The 19,569-nt window shown below is 42.7% G+C and overlaps 3 protein-coding genes across 3 annotated transcripts in view; 2 read left to right on the top strand and 1 right to left on the bottom strand.

Annotated features, from left to right (window-relative positions):
* LNX2 (ligand of numb-protein X 2) overlaps positions 1 to 3,067 on the bottom strand; it is a 64,193-nt gene extending 61,126 nt beyond the window's left edge. Inside the window, exon 1 of the mRNA XM_045566855.1 lies at positions 2,860 to 3,067. The gene's annotated coding sequence lies outside the window, so the exon portion shown is untranslated. The remainder of the gene's footprint in view (positions 1 to 2,859) is intronic.
* A 1,368-nt stretch (positions 3,068 to 4,435) lies between these two features.
* LOC123648927 (DNA-directed RNA polymerases I and III subunit RPAC2) lies at positions 4,436 to 5,970 on the top strand. Its single transcript, XM_045566853.1, has 2 exons — positions 4,436 to 4,519; positions 5,406 to 5,970. Exons 1-2 carry the CDS (start codon positions 4,494 to 4,496, stop codon positions 5,779 to 5,781), a joined length of 402 nt encoding a protein of 133 aa, XP_045422809.1. The 5' UTR covers positions 4,436 to 4,493; the 3' UTR covers positions 5,782 to 5,970.
* Positions 4,442 to 19,569, top strand: part of LOC123648928 (protein POLR1D) — a 36,917-nt gene continuing 21,789 nt past the window's right edge. The window contains exon 1 of the mRNA XM_045566854.1: positions 4,442 to 4,519. Coding sequence (XP_045422810.1) covers positions 4,494 to 4,519 — 26 coding nt within the window. The 5' untranslated portion in view covers positions 4,442 to 4,493. The remainder of the gene's footprint in view (positions 4,520 to 19,569) is intronic.

Genomic DNA, 19,569 nt, shown 5'->3' with positions numbered 1-19,569 from the left:
AACCAGATTATATGAGCCTGGAGTTCTCCTTTCCTTGATGGTGGCCAAAATGCATTTTAAGATAGAGATGCCTAATATTCCATGTTAAGCTTCTGGCACTGCTACACTGTAAATCCCTCCTCTGCCACTCTTCCTCCAAATCTTCCATAAAGCTTACCATACCCACAAAGGCTTTAATGTGAACTCTTTTTCTTTTCTATTCTTTCCTAGCTCCTGTGGGACTCATCAATCCAACAACTGCATCACAGATATCTCAACCATCCATTTAGCACCTCATTGAGTTGGTTCCAAATTGAGCTTCCCTTCCCCACCTCTACCATCAATTGTTTTTAACTGCTCCTTCTCATATCCTCCAACATTCCACTAGCTCATTAATGTCACCATCTAAAGGAACAACTAATATTTATTGAGCACTTGGAATGTGCTATGTACTCTGCCAAGGGCATTACATGCGTAATTTCACTTGATCCTCAAACCCAACTAAACAGGTAGGACAATCATTTCCTAAATGTTAGGAAATCAAAGCTCAGTAGGAATGGTAATTCTAAAGGTAAGTGATAGAATTAGAATTCAACCCATTTTAACTCCACAGCAAACTTAATCAGTACACACCAACGCCACAAAGAACCTAGCAATCTTCCTTGTCTCATTAATACTATCTAGTCACTTACCCAGTCCTGTCTCCTAGTCGTACCTCCTAAATGCCACATCGTCTCTCCTTCCACTGCCTTCACACAGAATAACAACTAGCATTTACTAAGTCCTTACTATACAGCAAGCACTATTCTAATACACGTTTTTTCAAGTTTTATCCCCCAAATTCTATGAGATGACAGAACCTGATTCCAACCCAGATAATCTGAATGAAGAACCCCTGAGCACTTAACCCATACATTGTAAGAGCCTCCAACTTCGTCACTCTAACTTCCATCTGGACCCCCATCATCTTCCAGACTGCTGCAGATTATCTCTCTGGAATGCAAATGTTATCATGACATTCTCCTGCTTAAAATTAGCAGCTCCTTATCACTGACTGGATAAAGTCCAAATTTTTAAATTTGGTATATAAAATCCTTCATTTTCTTGTTCAAGTCAGTTCAGTAAATATTTGAGTGCCCACTGTAAGCAAGGCAAGGTGCTAAGTGCTCTGAAATGAATAATATACCAGCCCCTGATTACTACATAAACCCCAAACACTGTGTCCTTCAGCCAGACTGGCTACATACAAATCTCATATCAATATCCTAAAGATACATGCATTTATTTACAAGTGGCCTACATAACACTTGCCTGCGATGTACCTGGCAAAATCTCACATCAATTTGGAAAGTGCCTATGTTAGCCCTTCTCTAATAAACTCCAGGCAGAAATGCTCTCTTTTAAGTTCCCACAGCACTTTGTTCAAATTACTTTTGGTAACTAGTGGAACAGAGGTATAGATTAGTTTCCAAAAGAGACTATGAGCAACTTCTGGGCAAGAACCAACCCCTGTCATCAATGCCTGGCATGCAGTAGGTGCTTTTTCAGTGGCTAAATTAATAAATAATGAAAAGTTTCCAAGTTGATGAGAGAAACAAGATATAAATTAAGAATGTTAACACACAAGTGGGCCAAATTAAAAATAGTGTTATTCTACTTTGGTTCTGATCTGGCCTACATTTTATCCCACGGGAAAACTCACATGTGGGATTTGGACAAGCTAAAAAGGCAAAACTTTGTTATTCATGGCTCAACAAAGCTTTGACAGGCCAAAAAGGATAGACAGTAGATTGCTACTTCCTTCTTTACCTGCCAAAGTCCATTTTCCAAAGGGGTGTGGGGGTGGTAATCAAATCTATCAAAGTAAATAAAATTGATCTACTGAGCTCCAACTTCATCGGTGCTGCATCACAGTACTTGCAAAAGAAAAATCAAAATCTGTCCTGGGAAGAAGGCCAATTTCCAAGTAAGTACTATTGCTCCAAGAATGTGAAATTCTTAAAGTGAAGGCAGTCCAATAAACCGGAGCTCACAACTGTTTCCTCCCCCTGCACCGCCACTGCTTCTCACTCAACTTCGGTTCTGATTTCTGTGATTTCAAAAGATAAATCTATACAGTGAAGCCTATGCATGAGTTTAGTTTAGCTCCTGACAGATATGAACGTCTGGACCCATAACTTTAAATGTAAACTGAAATACTAGAAGAAACACTATATGTAAGTCAAAAGTCCTTGTCTAAAACGTGGCATAAAGCTTTGAAAAGCGAATGATGTATTTCCTGAATGGTGCTTTGTGTGCAACTGCTTCCAAATCAAGATCCATATTTTGAAATTACCCCCTGGAAGATATCACATCTCTCTCACCCTCTCCAGCCTAAAGGGAAAGGTGAGAATTGGTAGGCAACAGGCTGGGGCAGAGGGAATGATCTCTCCCAATCTCTTTCCAAGGAATCAAAATCTGATGTGGAGGCAGCCAGTGCCACCCTCATTACCGACAACACACATACAGAAAATTTAAAAACTCATCCCCACCTCTCCCTTCCCTTAAAAAGCAAACGACGCCAGGATCTGCACCACGGTGGCCGGAACCACCAAATGCTACCAGCCGGGGGCCGCCCGCCTTCCCTGCGCCTGCCCAGCGGCGGGCACAGGGCGCAGGGCAGCGGTCTTCCTACCCGGACGAGCGCTGCCAGCCCACAGCCGTGTCCGCGCTGCCCCCGTAGCTCGGGCAAGCGAGGAGAGCCGCGAAGGACGGCGGCGCCTCTCTGGCCAGCTCCCGGGCGCGGCGCCGCCCCACACCCCGCCGACGCCCGCACCTGAGGCGGCCGCCCGGAGCCGGCGAGAGGGCGCGGGGCGAGGCGGGCACCGCAAAGTTACTCACTAGGAAAGCGCAGCTGCCCGGGGCGCGCTCGGGCTCCCGGCGCCGCAGCCCAGCGGCAGCTTCCGCTCTCCGCGGCCCGCTGAGGGAGCCGGGAGCCAGTCGGGCTCTGCTCCGCCGGGAATCTCCGCCGCCGCCGCGGATTTCCTGGCAAGAAGCAAACTCTGGCCAAGACTTCACTTCTCAACCGCCCCTGCTGCCTTCCCGGGGGCGAGCGCCGCCGCCGAGCGGCCCAACCCGACACTCACCCGGGCCAATCGACGGCACCGCAGGGCGGGAGAGGGGCGGGCCAGAGGACAGCTCCGCCTATCCGAGAGCTCAGGGGGCGGGCCAGAATAGGCCGTCACTCCGGGGTTAGAGTGAGCCCGCTCCGCCCCTCGCCGCCCGCCCTCCCCCACCCGCCCCGGGCTGTCCCCGCTGCTCGCCTGATTCCCCTGCAGAAGACACGCTTGAGAAGGGTCTGCGCGCACCCCCGACCACCGCGAGGAGAGTGGACAAGCTGGAGTGGGAGTGCACATCTAGGGGCATTGCGGGGCGGGGGGAACAAGGAGAACAGGTGGCGCAAGAGACGTGTAGGTGTGTTGGGCGAGAGGACAGGGGGATAGGGCAGGCACACGGGCTGGCCGGAGGAAGGAAGGGGCGCTTGGCGAGCGAGAGCACCTGAGGGAGCGGAGAGAGGGGCGGTACAAAGGAAGGAGGGCGGAGAGCGGGTCCAGGCGGTTAAAGCTTGCCCAGGCGGGAGCTGGGGCGCCTGGGAACAGAGGTGAGAGAAAGGTTCCGCAGGTAAGGACGTTTAAGGTGCCAAGAGGGTAAAGGGAAAAGGAAGTCCATAGCAGGGGAGGACTGCTCCAGGGTAGAAAGGGTGGACTTGAAGACAGTTTCCTCCCAAACTCTCACTCATGCCCCGAAAGAGAAAAACAAACTCTTGTCCTTTGACCCAGTTGAGAAGTGCAGCTGCAAGATCCCTGGTGAGACAAATACCGTCTTAAACCTTCGCATTCTTTTGTAAAATTCACCTCTGCGCACATTACCCTTTTCCTTTTTAAAGGTGTATTGGTCAACTATAGCCTAATCCTGTTGTCCCATCAAAGGCCCCTGGGGGTTAGGGTCCTGGGAAGGGCCAGCCTGGGAGTGACTCCGTCCTTCCATTAGTCTTGCCGCTAGTCAGAAAGGCCGGACGCAGGCCTTAAAAGGAAGGTGATTTGGGGGCGGCAGGTAAGACCCCGCCCCCTTCACCACCACCTGGGGGAAGGTACTGAAGGCTGAACTCGGGCGCCCGCAGGCCTATCTAGGCCTGGGGGTGAAATGGGCGCCGACCCTGCCTCCCTCCTCCCGCCCCCCATCCCGGGGGCGGGCTCGCGCAGGGAGCGCCAGGTGAGCCGCCCGGGCCTCGCGCCGCCGCCGCCCGCCCTGCGCCGGGGGTGGGGCCTCGGGGGCGGAGCCTCCACTCCCCGCCCGGCGACCTGGCCCCGCCCGGCGACCGGGCCCCGCCGCGCCGCTGCGGCTCCTCCTCCTTCCTTCCGTTCCCCGCTCCTTCCGTCGGTCGCTCCTTCCTTCCTGCTTCTGCACGTTTCGCGAGATGGGGCAGAGCCTCGGGTCCGCCAGCAGCTCCTGAGGATCCCGAAACCGCCCCCGAGATGGAAGAGGACCAGGAGTTGGAGAGGTAACGGCCGAGGAGGCGAGCGGGCGGGCGGAGCGGGCCGCGCCCAGGGGGGGCGGGTGGCCGAGGGGCACGCGGCCCGGCCAGGCCCAGCCTCCGCGGCCTGGCTCAGCGGCAGGGGCCTGACTCGGGGCGCTGAGAAAAGGGAGGAGATATGGGGGGGGGCCATGATTGTGTTTGGATTGAGATGCTCAGAGGTACACTAGCTTTCAAGGACGGAAGTCAAGTTGGGAGACCAGAGTTAAGTCCCCAAACTGCCCAACCCCATTAGAATAGCAGTGTGTAAAATCACACCAGTTTCATGAGTGACGGTACGAGTGTGTTCGGTGAAGTCTTTATCCCTGTAACTACCACTCACATTCCTTCTCTGTACATACTGCTCGTAAAGCCGCCACTCATCATGCGCTGAGCTCATCTTCTCCCTCTTGTTTCTTGGATCTTCCATTCTTCTAGTTTCAAATGGAAGCCATAGCTGGGCCTGTGCACTGGTAATCTAGAGCCTTTATTTTTATGGTAGAGCAATCTGCTTTTCCAAGCCTTTCAACTTATTTTCATCCTCCAGCAGGACCCACCCTATTTTAATCCTATCCCTTTCTTGTGACTCTACCAAAAGAATATTTTTGCAAACATTTAAGTTTGTGTTATTCTAAGAAGATTCCCCTTGTGGCCAGTGTGGATGGTCAAATGGAGTAGAGAAAAACTGGAGACAGTAAATTATTTATTCATAGAATTTGTGGATTCAGGAAAAGTGAGAGGCTGATAATAGTTCTATGTAACTGAAGTAGATTAGAGCAATAATGTGTTGTGATTGTGATATAGTAAATGAAAAAAAGGTAGTTACAAAACAATATTCAGTATGATCTCATTTTTATAAAATATATGTGTGTAGAAAAATATCTGGATTGAAGACCTCAATGGCCGAAGGCGAGAGGAAGACAGCCCTGGAAATGGTCCAGGCAGCTGGAACAGATAGACACTGTGTGACATTTGTATTGCACGAGGAAGACCATACCCTAGGAAATTCTCTGCGTTACATGATCATGAAGAACCCAGAAGTGGAATTTTGTGGTTACACTACGACCCATCCTTCAGAGAGCAAAATTAATTTACGCATTCAGACTCGAGGTGCTCTTCCAGCTGTTGAGCCATTTCAGAGAGGCCTGACTGAGCTCATGAATGTCTGCCAACATGTGCTTGACAAGTTTGAGGCCAGCATAAAGGACTATAAGGATCAAAAAGCAAGGAGAAATGAATCTACATTCTAGTTCCTTATGCAATATACAAGGAGGACTGTCCTCCAGGGTATTCTCTTCGTGATCATGCAGACCCCAGAATTAGAAGTTTGTGATTACAGCATGCCTAAAGATGTGGTTTTAGTTATTGATGCATTACAGCTGTTGGAATCCCTGCAAGAAACTTTGTGTTCTTCTAATAAATTCCCTCTTTTATTTGAACTAGTTTGAGTGGTTTCTGTTCCATGCAAGCAAATGGTCCTTAAGGGTGACTTTTTTTTTCTTTTGATTGAGCCAACATTGAAAGTGAGGAAGCTATGAGAAAATAAGGGGCCTAGACAAGAACTGTTATGGGAATTAGAGTATACATTCGTGTCTGTGATTAGGGTGGTGGGGGAAAGGGTAGAGGCAATAGAGCATGACCCCAGATTGTGGTTGGTTTAAAAAAGAAGGTTGGGGTGGGGACTTGGCTTCTTGTTACATTTTTTTGTTAGAGAATTGCATCATTTGCTATGATTGGTAGACTGAGCAAGGATGGGGCATAATTTGAAAGAATTATAAGAATTCTGGTTTTTCATGAGAGTTTAGGTAGTATCAGGCTCCATCTTTATAACATTTATGAAAAAGATACCAGTTTACTGCTTGGATTTCAGAATACTAATAAAATATTTAGTCATGACCTAAGTAGGGCAAGAGAATTTGATTATATTGTAGGAGGAGAAAACTGAGATGACAAGATAACATTTTTTCAGACCTTAGGTAAGTATCTTAAGTATAGCCTAGGATTTCGTAGAAGCAGCACTATTTGAGTGAAAGTAAGGCCAAGGAGAAGGAAATTTCTATGTGGGGAAAATAGCTTTTTGGAAAACTTAAAATATTAGTGAATCACATCTAAGAGCCATTCTATCGACCTCTTCAAACTTGTCTCTCATACTTATTTCCTACCCCAAATTGACTCTTAATTCATCCTTGAACCCAAGAACCCCATCCCCCAGTGCTCTGTGTGTTGGGGGCCTTTATTTATGCTATTCCCTCTTCCTGGAGCAGTCTTTTTCCTGCCATACTCTAAGTCAAAACTTATGTGTCAGACTCCCTAGCCTAGTTTGGGTACTTGTATGTGCTTTCATTACACCCTGTGTTTCCTGGCTGGTCTTGGCACTGCTATTGTTAGTACTTATGTTATCTACCCACCATACCAACTTGCTGATCAACATCATCCTGATAGCTAGCACAACACCTGACAGGTAATGGACGTTCATGAAATAAATACTGTAAGAATTCATGTAGGTAGTTATGGCATGTAGCCTTACAGTCACTCAAATCTGACCCACAAGCCTGCCATAGAGCCTACATTTTCTATACTCCGTCAGATTCTTTAAAGATATTTTTGTATTTATTGAGCACCTGGCATGTACCTGTTCTCATAGAGTATATGTTAGAACAGGAGCAACATTTTTTTTTAAAGTTGTAATTCTGTGAAATAAATAGAAGATCAGGGTAGAAAACATGAGAAAGGAATCTACTTTAGGCATAGAAGTCAAGGAAGGTCTTCCTGAGATTATAAGAAGAGGAGCTGGCTGTGCAAAGAGGAGAGAAAATGCATTCTGGGAGAACAGCATGTACAAAGGTCCTGAAGCAGAAAACTGGTGGTTTGAGGAATTGAAGGTATTTGGATGTTTGCAGCATAGTAGACAAGAGGGAGATGAACCTCTCCTTTGGAGTTGATGGAAGGAAGAGCTGAGGTGGTAGGAAATTTGGATTTTAAGTACAATGGGAATGACATCTTGATTACTTTGATTGCAGTTCAGGGGAATGAGTTATAGGGAGTCCAGAGTAGAAGCAGAGAGATACACCATAAATAAGGGTTGAAGTGGCCTGGAAAGGTGGAAGCTACTGATGGAGAAGAGAAAGTAGATTTGAGGTATATTTTAGAATTGAATTGGTACACCTCAGGAATTGGACGTGGAAGGTGAAGAAACAGAAAGATTACTACTGCCTGGGTTTTGGGCTGATAATTGAAATGGGAAACTTTAAGGGGGAAAATAAGTTGGGAGGTAGAAAAGATGACAGGAGTCAAAAGTTCCATTTTGAACATTGTAGGCACAGGATATGTGAGTCAGAGGTCATGGAAAAGATCTAAGCTGAAGATAAACTTTGTGAGTCCTTTCCTTGAAGGTGTAAATCCATAAAAAAAAAAAAAATGGAGAGGAACAAAGAAGTGGGCCCTAGACAACATCAGCATTTAAAGGTTGGGACAAAGAATGGCAACCAGTGGGATAATAGGAAAGTCTGCAAAAAGTATTTGAAGCCAAGGCTTTCAGGTAGGGGATAGTGATGTTGAATCAGTCAGATGAGCACAGAAAAATGTCATCTGGAGTTAACTTAGAGGTCACTGGGCAGTGGCAGCATTAGTTTATTGCCTAAGAAGAATAAACATTAACATTCATTATACAGAGGTCTTAGTTTGGTTTTCCAATAAAGGAAATATATAAAGGACATTGGAGAGGGGAGTTCAGGTGGGAGCAGTGATGTCATGGGGCAAAGATGGAAAATATTTTCCTAGGGTGATAGAGATTCTGGAAAGTCATTGTCAATGTAAGGGAATTAGCCCTGAAGATATAAAGAAGCCCAAAAGGGATGTGGAAAAGGATCAAAAACTTATTTGCATCTTCCAAAGTTTTGCCTATGGGTAGACCTTGGGGATAGTAAACAGGATTAATAACAGTTCACATGGGAAAGGCACCCAGTGGTGACCACCCACATCTCATGACTTCGTTGCACCTAAAAGGATTTATTGTCATTGATCATGTGGCATGCAGTCTTGAATCTCTTTAGGGTGGCCATAAACTCAGGTTTATGCAAAACATCTTTGGAAGGCAGGTGGGTACAGGGAAAAAACTGAGGGCAGGGCTGGCAGGTTAACTGAGAATCCTGTATACGTGGAAGGAATCACTGCGTAAAGTATGTAGAGACCTGAGGGAAGGCTGAGCTGGTCTAAAAAAGGGTGAGGGAGATGAATATGAATCATACATATTTATATATACTGTGAAAAAACGATCAGTATCTCTGATCTTTAATAGCATTTCACATGCTAATAATTCAAGATCAGAAGTTCTGTTCATCTGTAAAATACTATGCCTTTTAAAGAGCCAGTTATTAAATAATATGATTATATACCAAAAGCTTTTAATGTATAGTAATTCTGAGTACCTGCCTAGCACTTTTATTTTCAAAACACTTTACAAACTAATTATTTATAAATTGCATATAGCTGTAACATCTAAGTGCTCTAATTAGTTGGCATAATGCACAAGTTCATACAGAATCTCTGTAGAGATGGAAAGGTGTTTACATAAAAAGTGGCCCCTTCAGTACTGACCCTAAGTATCTTGCATTTCAAGAAATATGAAAGCATGTTACATTCCGTGGCCCACCATTCCCCACCTTTCTTTTTGTTCCCTTAAACATGGTAAGATTATGGATAGTCTCCAGGTCACTAGACAAAAGCTATCTTTTTTGTTAACATGATTTAGACTCAGAGACTGTCTTTGTAACACCTTTCAAACTGGGCTCATATAGGAAGTTTACCCAAATCTACTGAGTCTGTTTCAACTACTTATAAAGACCCTAAATCCAGCCCTTTTCTGTTGAAATTGTCAATGTTGGTTTGGGGTTTTGGGGGGTTTTTTTGGTTTGTTTTTGGTTTTTTTGCTACTTCATAAAACTGTCCTGGTAGAGTTACTGTGTGAGTCTGTAATTTTTTCTTCGTAATGAAATTCTTCTCAAACCTAGATTATTAGTTCTCTCATGTTTAACTGTATATAGCAAGTATGTGCCTAATAGTAGCACAGTCCTGAGAAATAAATGGTGGAAATAAGACAATGAGTGTGTCCTAAAAAGCCAAATGTGGTTTTGGAGATGGCAGACAAGAGTTATGCACATGAAAAAGAAAACAAATTGTATTTACAATGAAGTGCCCTAATGTGCAGTGTAGAGTGTTATGTGCTGTATGCAGAATAGAATGGGCGAGAGACACCACCGAAGTACTGGTTATTTCCTGAGCACCCACTCTGCCACTGAAGATTGCAAACAAGACAGACAGTATTCTGCCTTCTGGTAACTCAAGGAGTATTGAAGTTGGTGACTTGTGAAATAACCAGGATAAGTGGTTTCCTCTTTCCCAGTGTAAAGGAGCCATTAAATATCCTTGAGCTAGGAAATGCCATAGAATTTTAGTTTTTTCATCCCATGCCTGTGTGCAGAATGGGTGAGTGGAAGAAACTGGAAGACAGCAGTGAGTTAGGGGATGTCTGTATTATAATAGACCAGATGTAATGTAAGGAGAACATGATTGTAGGAAAGGAAGTAAAAGGACGGATACAAAAAAATTGGCTAAAAAAGAAAGTAACTTGGGGACAGATTCTGTATAGGGGTAAAGGTGAGAGAATAGTTGAAAATGACCCCAAAGTTCTTTGAGTCCCCAAATCCGTGTTCATTTACCCTTTTGTTTTCCTGCCACTCCCTCACAACCAAAAACCAGTAAGGCAGGATTTAGGATCCCCTCTCCTTCCCAGCCTGTCCTTACCAAAAGGAATCAGTGGGTGCAACCACCCTTAACCTCCTTCCCCCCACCCATATCAGAAGAATTTACATCTTTTCCAAGGATGTGAATCCAGGGCTAAAGATGTGAAAATTGGGGGTGGGAGAGGAGGGCAGGGCAGTGAACAGCCAGGATCTTGCTGCTGTCTGCTCTCACACAGTTGCTCTTTTTCACAGGGAATATTTCGTTCATTCGTTCCATAAATATCATTGAGCACATACCATATGCAGGCACAGTTTAGGGACCAAGGGTACAGCAGGGAACAGGTTGGCCCCCAAGTAATTTATTTTCTAGTGGCAGAGATAGAAAATAAACAATTGCAAACATAAAATCCATTTTCAGGTAGTAATATAAATAGGAAGTAAAAGAATGATGACCATGAGAAGGCACTGAGAAATTGAGTAGTTAAGGAAGGTTTTTCTGAGGAGATAATATTTGAGCAGAGAAATAGAGAGACCAAGGAGAAATAAGAATAAGCCCAGAATTTTTTTTAAAGATGAGCTTAGGTTTATTCAGCAATGAAAAAGCAAAATTATCAACTTTTCTAGAAGAATACATTTTGTATTTCAGCTTGTGTGTGTGAGGTTTTTATTAGTGCCTAAATTTATATCACCTATTTTTTTTTTTAGGAGGTGGGGTCTTGCTCTGTCATTCAGGCTGGAATGCAGTGGTACCATCTTAGCTTACTGCAGCCTGGAACTCCTGGGCTCGAGCAGTCCTCCCACCTTGACCTCCCAAAGTGCTGGGCAGACGTGAGCCACCACACCTGGCCCTATATCACCTATCTTTAATCTGTATGTGTATTTACCTAATAACTATAGTAAGTAATATTGAGTTACTCTGTGGGACAGGAAGATAGGTAGGATATTGTAGGTGTTTTGGATAGGCTTATATGTGTGTGTGTATTGAGGGGAGTTTTTAATGGAGTTTTTTTGTTTGTTTTTGAGAAGTATATCTTTTTTAGGAAGGGAATCTTGGATGTTTTTTAAGTAAGCAGAGGCATAGTAAACTGATACAGTATGGCATAGGAGTTAAGAGCTGTTGAAATCCCACTGCCTGGGTCTTGATCCCAGCTGTAGACTGTTGAGCCATATGACCTTGGACAAACTGTTTGACCGCTTTGTGCCTGAATTGTTTCTTCTGTAAGATTGGGATAACAATAACACCACAGAGATGTTATAACCGTTAATTTAGATAATATATTCAGAGTGCTTAGGACAGTACCTGGCCCTTACAGAATGCTGCTCTCAATCAATATTAACTATTAACGTTATTATTGTAGTATCATTGATGGTTTTGAACCAGCTGGTTTGGATCATATTTCTTCTAGGTGAAAATTTCAAAACACAAGACCTTAATAGGTCTATTACTTTTTGTTTAGCGCAAGGCAGCACTCTAATATGAATTTGAGGACCCCTGTATGGAAGGTTATCAGTTTGTTGAAGCTATTACTTTTAAGAAAAATGCTTTGAAATGACATTTTTATTAATAGAATGTAGATAGAAATCAAAGATAAATGAATTCTGTTTCTCTTCAAAGAAAAATTAAGATTCTGATGGAACATTCATAATCTTCCCCAAGCTTTGAAATAAAGGGTAAGCAGGAAAGAAAAGCAAGTTCTTCAGCAGATGGTACCTGGTTTGGTGCCAGGTATCTAGAATGTTGGTAGGAAGCCAGGACTCAATCTAGGTCAGCTGATCATAAAACTGCATAAAATAGACTATTGATGTTTTATCTAATATAATACTATTCCTCAGGACATTGCCTGTTTGTTATGCAGGGCACTTAGCATATGTCAAAAAAAAAAAAGCTACCTGGCTGCTTTTCTAAGTTTTACCTTCCTGACTTGAGTCAAACCTCAAAAAAGTTATAGATAATGCCCCAATCAATTCTGTTACAGGGCCTCTGAGAGAAAATCAAACAGCCTGAAGCATCTAATCAGGCAGACCGAACTAGTTGCTTTAAACAACAGTTTGGAGTTACATTTTTCTTCCAAGGTGGAGAGACTTCCTATCTTGTGAATGTGGGCAAGTGACTTAACCTTCCAGAGCCTCAGTTTCCTTACCTAAAAAATTGGGCTAATAATAACAACTACTGCATAGGGCTGTTGTGAAGAATAAATGAAATAAAGCACTTAGTGCAATTCCTAGCACACTTAAATACTTAAACATTAGTTATCACGATTGATATATTAGTTGTTGTTCAAGCCAATTAGTGGTGGTCAGACGAATGGTCTTAACAGTACTGGTTGTGTCTCATCCGTCAGAGTCCTCTGGGCTGGCTTGCATGAGCTGGCCACTCTATAGGGGTGTCTTCCCGTGTCGTCATCTGTGCCTGTCACACTGGCCTTCTCACTTCTTTCATTTGTACCTCCCTTGTTCCCATTTGAGGGCCTTGGCACTTGCCCTTTACTCGCCCGAAACTCTCTTCCCCTAAATCTTCACACAGTCTGTCTGTTTCCAAGGTTATCTGCTCAGAGAGACCATCCTGGACTACTGTGTTAATCATTCATTGCTGTATAATGAATTACCCCCAAACTTAGCTGCTGAATACAACAGATATTTCTCACAGTTTCTGTGGGTCAAGAATCTGGGTGAAGCTTAGCTGTGTGATTCTGACTTGGTCTCTCACAAGGCTGTAGTCAAGGTGTCATCCAGGCTGTAGCCTCAAGGCTTGCAAGGGGGAAGATTCCCTTCCAAGCTCACTCACATAGGGCTGCTTTATGCCGTGGCAGCTGGCTTCCCCCAGGGCCAGCACCCCTATAGAGTGAGGAAGAGATCCCAAGATGGAAGCCAGTCTTTTTATAGCCTACTCCTGGGAGTAACACTCCATCACTTCTGCCCTATTCTATTTGTTAGACGTGAGTCAGCAAGTACAGCCTACACTTAAGGGGAGGGGAGTAACAGGAGTCTGAATACCAGGAGGTGGGGATCCTTGGCACCGTTTTACAACCGCCTTCTCCAGAATAGCACGTGCACCCACATACAAACCTCCATCACTTTCTGTCCCCTTACCTCTCTATGTTCCTTCATAGCACTCATTGTCAGCTGGCAGAGGATTATATATTTATCTGTTGATTGTCTAACTCCACTTAAATAGAAGCCCCCTGAGGGCAAGGGCTTTGTCCTTGTTTGCCTCTGTATCCCCAGCACTTAAAACCGAGTCAGGACACAGTAGGCTTTCATTAATGTATATTCAGTGAATGAATGAATGAATTATGCATGATCAGATATCATTGTTGGGATATGACTGCCACAACCGGGAGGAAAAACTGCAGAGAAGGACTGATGATTGGTAATGGCTTTATTTTGTACACTCATCAGCTGACACTTGAATACTCAAAGAGCCATCATAGTAACAAGCTGTAGGGAGACAAAAAATCGTGAGGCAAGGAACCATGCTTATCTTGTGGCTTCAATGAGACAAAAAGCTGTGGTGATAAGCATCATAGAGAGCCTCAATAAAGGTGGTTATACTTTATTTTGTTTATGTCTTCTCTCTATCCCCAGGAGCCTTTGACACTGCCATCTTTACCTTTATCCCATGCTTCATATGTTATCTTTTCTCCTGTTGGTATAAAATAAAAGGTAGGATATCTCCCACTTGATCAAAGGACTTTTTTATTTTGCAGCAACAATATAGGAGAGAGACATGGATTTTCCTTGGGGTCTTGTCCCCATATAACTCTAGTGGAGCAAAAGTTGTAGGATTATTATTTTAGGTGCCATGAAGCGGAATTCAATGGATTGATTCCAAGATATGCTGTTTTTTTCCATGCCAAATACTACATCCATTCCCTTACCAGCTGTATCATAAATCTGTGCCATTTATTACAGATAGCATTACTTTGGAAAAATATAGAATGCATGCCCTTTTTTTTTCTTGTCAGCAGGTATTTAAGTTTCTGCTATGTTCCAGGTACTAGGGAGGCAAAGATGATTCTCATTTGGCTCCTGCCTTCACAGAGTTTGCAATCTGGTTGGACCAAAGAGCTGTGTAGTATTAATTTCCTGAAGGATATAGGTGTCATTTCCTCCAACCCTTCCACCTCATTAAAATTGAAGCCCCTCCCCCAGCACCATTATCGTGTAGCACTTATCTTCTGGCATACATATATAATTTACCTCTTTATTGTATTTGTCATATATTGTCTATCCCCCCCACCCCCAACACACACTATCACGTAACCTTCCTGAGGGCAGAGATTTTTGTTTGAATGTTCACTGATGTAGCCATACCCCCTGGAATAGTGCCTGGCTCATAGTAGATGCTCAAAAAATATTTATCAAATAGATGAATAGATCAACTCTGTATCTTTTCATTAAATACCCCAAGAGCTGAACTTGAATTTGAAACACTGAAATAACTATGCTATAATCTTTGAGTTGAAAACCACAAATTTATGGTTATATGTCGTTAGCTCCATAGTCTGTCACATGTCGATGACAAGAAAGTGGTCCTGTCCAAGAGTAGTCAGACCTAGGAGTTCATTTGGCCAAAAGGTGGTCATGACCAGAGCAGCAAAGATAGAGTGCCAGAGGAGCAGTGTGCGCAGTAGGAACCAAGCAGATCTTAGAGATACTGCCAGGTAGGTACGTCCAGAGGGGTCACCTGAGCTAAGAATTGGGTATGTTGTTTACACACACATAAGAAGGCAGAGCTCTGGATTTGGAGGCCAAATTTGGCTGCAAGTAAATGCATCTCACGGTAGTGAGAACTGACCCCCAAGGGAGACAGCACTGGTTTTGTGAGTACCTGCTCTACTTTGTATACCTACTACATGGGCTCAGATTTGGGGGATTCATAGACAAATAATATTTCAAAAAATAAAATCTAATGGGATGAACCTATGTAGGGTTGCTTAAGTTTTATTTTGCCAGTGCTTTGTGAAATGGATTTTCCCTTACTTTGGTGGACAATTGCTAGAAATCTTAGTCTTTATTTGGCCCTCTGAAGCATGTGAAGGTAGAAATGAAGTACTAAATGGAACATTCTATGATTTGACATCTGTTGTGCCATTTTTATCATGTTAGCTCCACAATAAGATGAACGGACTCTTGCAGTTTTCCTTTGGATTCTCATGAGCATTTGTTCACAGCTATTAATTTCTCACTTCCAAACTTGGTAAATTACATGGAATCTCAGAAAGTTTACTTGGAACTCAGATTTCAGGGATTACACGTCTTTGAGACTCCTCATCTACAGTAATTTCAGATCCTGGTTTGCTTGCTTACTCTGTTCTGCATACTTAAACATAAATCCTGGTGCATGGAATACTTAACAGGGTTTTTCTTCAAAAGTGATTAATATAAAATTGGGGACATACGCGTCAACTATCACCTCATTCCTTGAAAATAAAGAATAAAGAGTATGATCATCATGTTCTTTGTCAAACTAAATGAGCTGGATTTATGTTCTATATCAGACCTTGTAATCTAAGCCTTCCAGGCTTGGTTCTACAGTTTTATGTCTGCTTTTTGTGTATTTGTTTACATTGCACTTTTTCCTTAAATGGATGGAAAAAAATTAGGGATTCTAAGGGCTTATGAATAGAAACTGTTCTGCTGAAAATGTCTGTCTTTAGAAGTGTCGGCTTACAGGTGTGTCACTGTGTGCTGCCCAGACTTGTAGCAAGCAAGCAGAGGGTTCCCTTACTATTTGTTTGCTCTAGTAAGTTGGTCCCCATCTGAAGGCAATGAAGTACCAGAACAAGCCAGGACATGAGGAAACCAACTAAGCTTATTCCTAGTCAAAAACAGACAGCCTAACAGACACGTAACTGTGACTTTAGCATAGGAAGACTGATTAGTCTTGCCAGGTGGGAAAACCAGTTTACTCCTCCTTCAAGGTAGATAGTGTTTTTTGCCATTTATAGAAAAGGAAACTGAGGCCTGGAGAAGTTAAGTAACTGGCCTAAGGTATATGACTAGTAGGTGGATATGGACCCAGCCCTGCCTGACTCCTTGGGACGTGATATTGCCTATGTTACCTGCTTCAGGCACATGCAAAGATAACAAAGCTTTGCCAGAGCACATGCTCCAAAGAGTTCAGTTTGAGACAAAATTGTTGACCAACCTGCAACATGTTGGAAATGGGGCTGCTTTTTGTAAATCTTAACCATGAAAAGAGACAGTATCTAGTTAAGAACCTAGAGGAGTAGCCTACGAAATAGAAACCAAGCAGATCTTACAGATATTGCCAGGTAGATGAGTCCAGAGGGCCACCTGAGGTAGGAAGAATTGGGTATGTTGTTTATACACACATAAGAAGTCAGGGCTCTAGATTTGGAAGGCCAGATAGGCTTACTGATAATACTTGGTTCATAAAAATATCATTTTCCACATTATTAAACATCATTAGCATTATCTTTAAACATGTTCATTTTAATTTTTTCATCTATGTTGTGCCAGAGCAGTACTTGATTATCTTCAAAATACAGAAAATATCTTTGTGGATTGAATAAAGTAAGGGTATGTGTTACTTGAAAGGACTCTGGATATGAAGTCAGGAAGCTCTGGGTTAGGCCAGGTGTGGTGGCTCACACCTGTAATTCTAGCACTCTAGGAGGCCAACATGGGAGAATCCCTTTAGCTCAGGAGTTCAAGACCAGCCTGAACAAGAGTGAGCCCCTGTGTCTACTGAAAATAGAAAAAATTAGCCAGGGTGTAATGATGCGCGCCTGTAGTTCCAGCTATTCGGGAGGCTGAGACAGGAGGATCACTTGAGCCCAGGAGTTTGAGGTTGAGGTTGCAGTGAGCTACGATGATGCCTTTGCACTCTACCCAGGGCAACAGAGGGAGACTCTGTCTCAAAAAAAAAAAAAATAGAAAAGAAAAGAAAGCTCTGGGTTAGAGTCCACTGTTCCCTTTACTGGTTGATCTTGGACAAGTCAGCCTTTCTAAGTCTTAGTTGCCTAACCAATAAAAGGTCAACAGAAACTTCAAGGGTTCTTCTGAGAGTCAATAAGGTAATGTGTATTATGCTATAAATCACTATGCACATGACAGATATTATAAAATATTTATGTTTTAGTTTACACAGATATGAAAGTGTTAATACTATACTATAACTACCAAAACTATAAGTATAAAAATGGTTATTTTTTAAAATTCTTGAAATAGTAACTTAAATTTGATGCTTTATATTATAGTTACAAAGTAACTATATATAATTGTATTTAATCTCCATAAAAACTCTGAAAGGGTAATAGAAATAATCTTCATTTTACAGATCACATAGCTCTGTGGTCTGGACTATCACAAGATCACAGAGCTAGTAAGTAGCAGAACTGGGACTCATTTTCTTACCACTATATTGTGGCTACTTTCTCATTTTCAAAATGTGACTTGATTATGTCCTGGTTCCAAAACTATAAAGTGGGAACTGCATAATCTCTCTTCTAAAAGCATCAAGAGATATGCTAGGGACTATATAAAGATAGAACAATTATTGAGTAATTCTATTCAGTTTGGATTTTTTAGGTAGGAAATTCTGCTCTGCAGCTTGTGTGTTTCAGAACATAATTGTCATAGACATATCGCGTAACATTGGTACAGTGTTAGTGTTGGTGCTTATAGTGTCCTCTAAAGGTAATGACCTTGGACTAAAATATTATAGTTTGTCCCCTCATAATTTCACCCTAGGGTGATCATACATGGCTCTAGGTTCAGGGGTGAGGGAAGAAATATTGATAATTTTGAGTTAAATTTTGCCCCCAAAAAAGATAACTATTTAGTGTTAGGCAAATAATTTAGTGTTGTTAACTTTTCTAAACCATAATTTCCTTGGCTATATATGACAGTTAAACTAGATAATCCCTACCATTTGAGAAACTTTTTACCTTACTTTTTCTTTTGTAACATAGTATTGTATTTAATGGTTCTTTACTTGAGCATTTTAATTCTTTTTGGCTTTTTTTCCTTGCAAATTATAGTAAAAAGAGCCTTGTAAATACTTTGATTTGGAGCCTCTCTAGAAACACTGAGTGTGTAGGAATTAATACAGAAGTTTAGGCCAGGCGCGGTGGCTCACGCCTGTAATCCTAGCACTCTGGGAGGCCGAGGCGGGTGGATTGCTCAAGGTCAGGAGTTTGAGACCAGCCTCAGCAAGAGTGAGACCCCGTCTCTACTAAAAAATAGAAAGAAATTATATGGCCAACTAAAAATCTATATAGAAAAAATTCGCCGGGCATGGTGGCGCATGCCTGTAGTCCCAGCTACTCGGGAGGCTGAGGCAGGAGGATCGCTTACGCCCAGGAGTTTGAGGTTGCTGTGAGCTAGGCTGACGCCACGGCACTCACTCTAGCCTGGGCAACAAAGCGAGACTCTGTCTCAAAAAAAAAAAAAAAAGAAGTTTAGTAAATGGCCCAATTTCTATTAAGTAAGTGCTAAAAGAGAATTGTGAATTTAGGGGTCTGATATTTCAGAGAAGTGAAAGTCTGGTCCCAAGCAAGCATTGGTACTGAAAATGCAGTGCCCTCTTTTTTGTAAGCATAAGAGTATATTAGACTTTGGAAGGAAGCCAAATTATGCTATTTGGATAATCAGCATGATCTGTCTCTCAGAATTTTCCCCTGCAGTCTCAATTGGGCACCTATTCTATTTTTAACTTAGTTCTAAACTCTTTGTCAGAATTGCTTCATCTGGTTTAACTGCAGCTGCTGTTCCATCTCTAAGGATGGTTTGTGTTTCAGCAGTAAATGTAAATATGTACAGCTACTTAAAGCGTAGCATTATCAGAGGAACAGGAGAAGGCTGTGTTTAAGTTTTTTGAAATTTTGTGAAACAATGCATAGTTAAACATTGGCTCTAGACCACGATTTCCTATTTCCCTTCTTGGTTATATTATCATATGTAAGTAATTCATAAGTCTCTGAATGATAAAGTTCTGTGTTAGAGTTTGCTGGTTCTTGGTTGTCTTACGGCTGGTTTCTGATGCCAAAATCACCAGTTGTATTACTCTCTATGGCTTCTTTGTTTTGGCAGCTGACGTGTTGTTGGTATGATATATGGTATGATGTAAATGTAAAGGCTGGATTAATCAGTCGTGCAATTTTCCATGCTTTGTGCTTTTCTCCTTTAGAGGTTCGTAACCAGGAGCTTATTCCTTCCATCAGTTCTCTCTCCAGCCTTTCTCGGTTTCTCCTGTGCTATTGAGTTCAGCATCTGTAAGAATGTGTTTGCATTGCACCAGAGCTCTACAACTTCAGCCAGCTAAGAAGG

This window comes from Lemur catta, chromosome 13 (assembly GCF_020740605.2).
Source record: "Lemur catta isolate mLemCat1 chromosome 13, mLemCat1.pri, whole genome shotgun sequence".
Classification (NCBI taxonomy): domain Eukaryota; kingdom Metazoa; phylum Chordata; class Mammalia; order Primates; family Lemuridae; genus Lemur; species Lemur catta.
This window is presented reverse-complemented; position numbering and strand designations above follow the sequence as displayed.

What these genes read in the sequence shown, in the direction of transcription:
- LOC123648927 (XM_045566853.1), top strand. Translation starts at nt 4,494, where the DNA reads ATGGAAGAGGACCAGGAGTTGGAGAG. An exon ending in GAGGACCAGGAGTTGGAGAG is followed by an intron (nt 4,520 to 5,405) that starts GTAACGGCCGAG and finishes ATATGTGTGTAG; the next exon opens with AAAAATATCTGGATTGAAGA.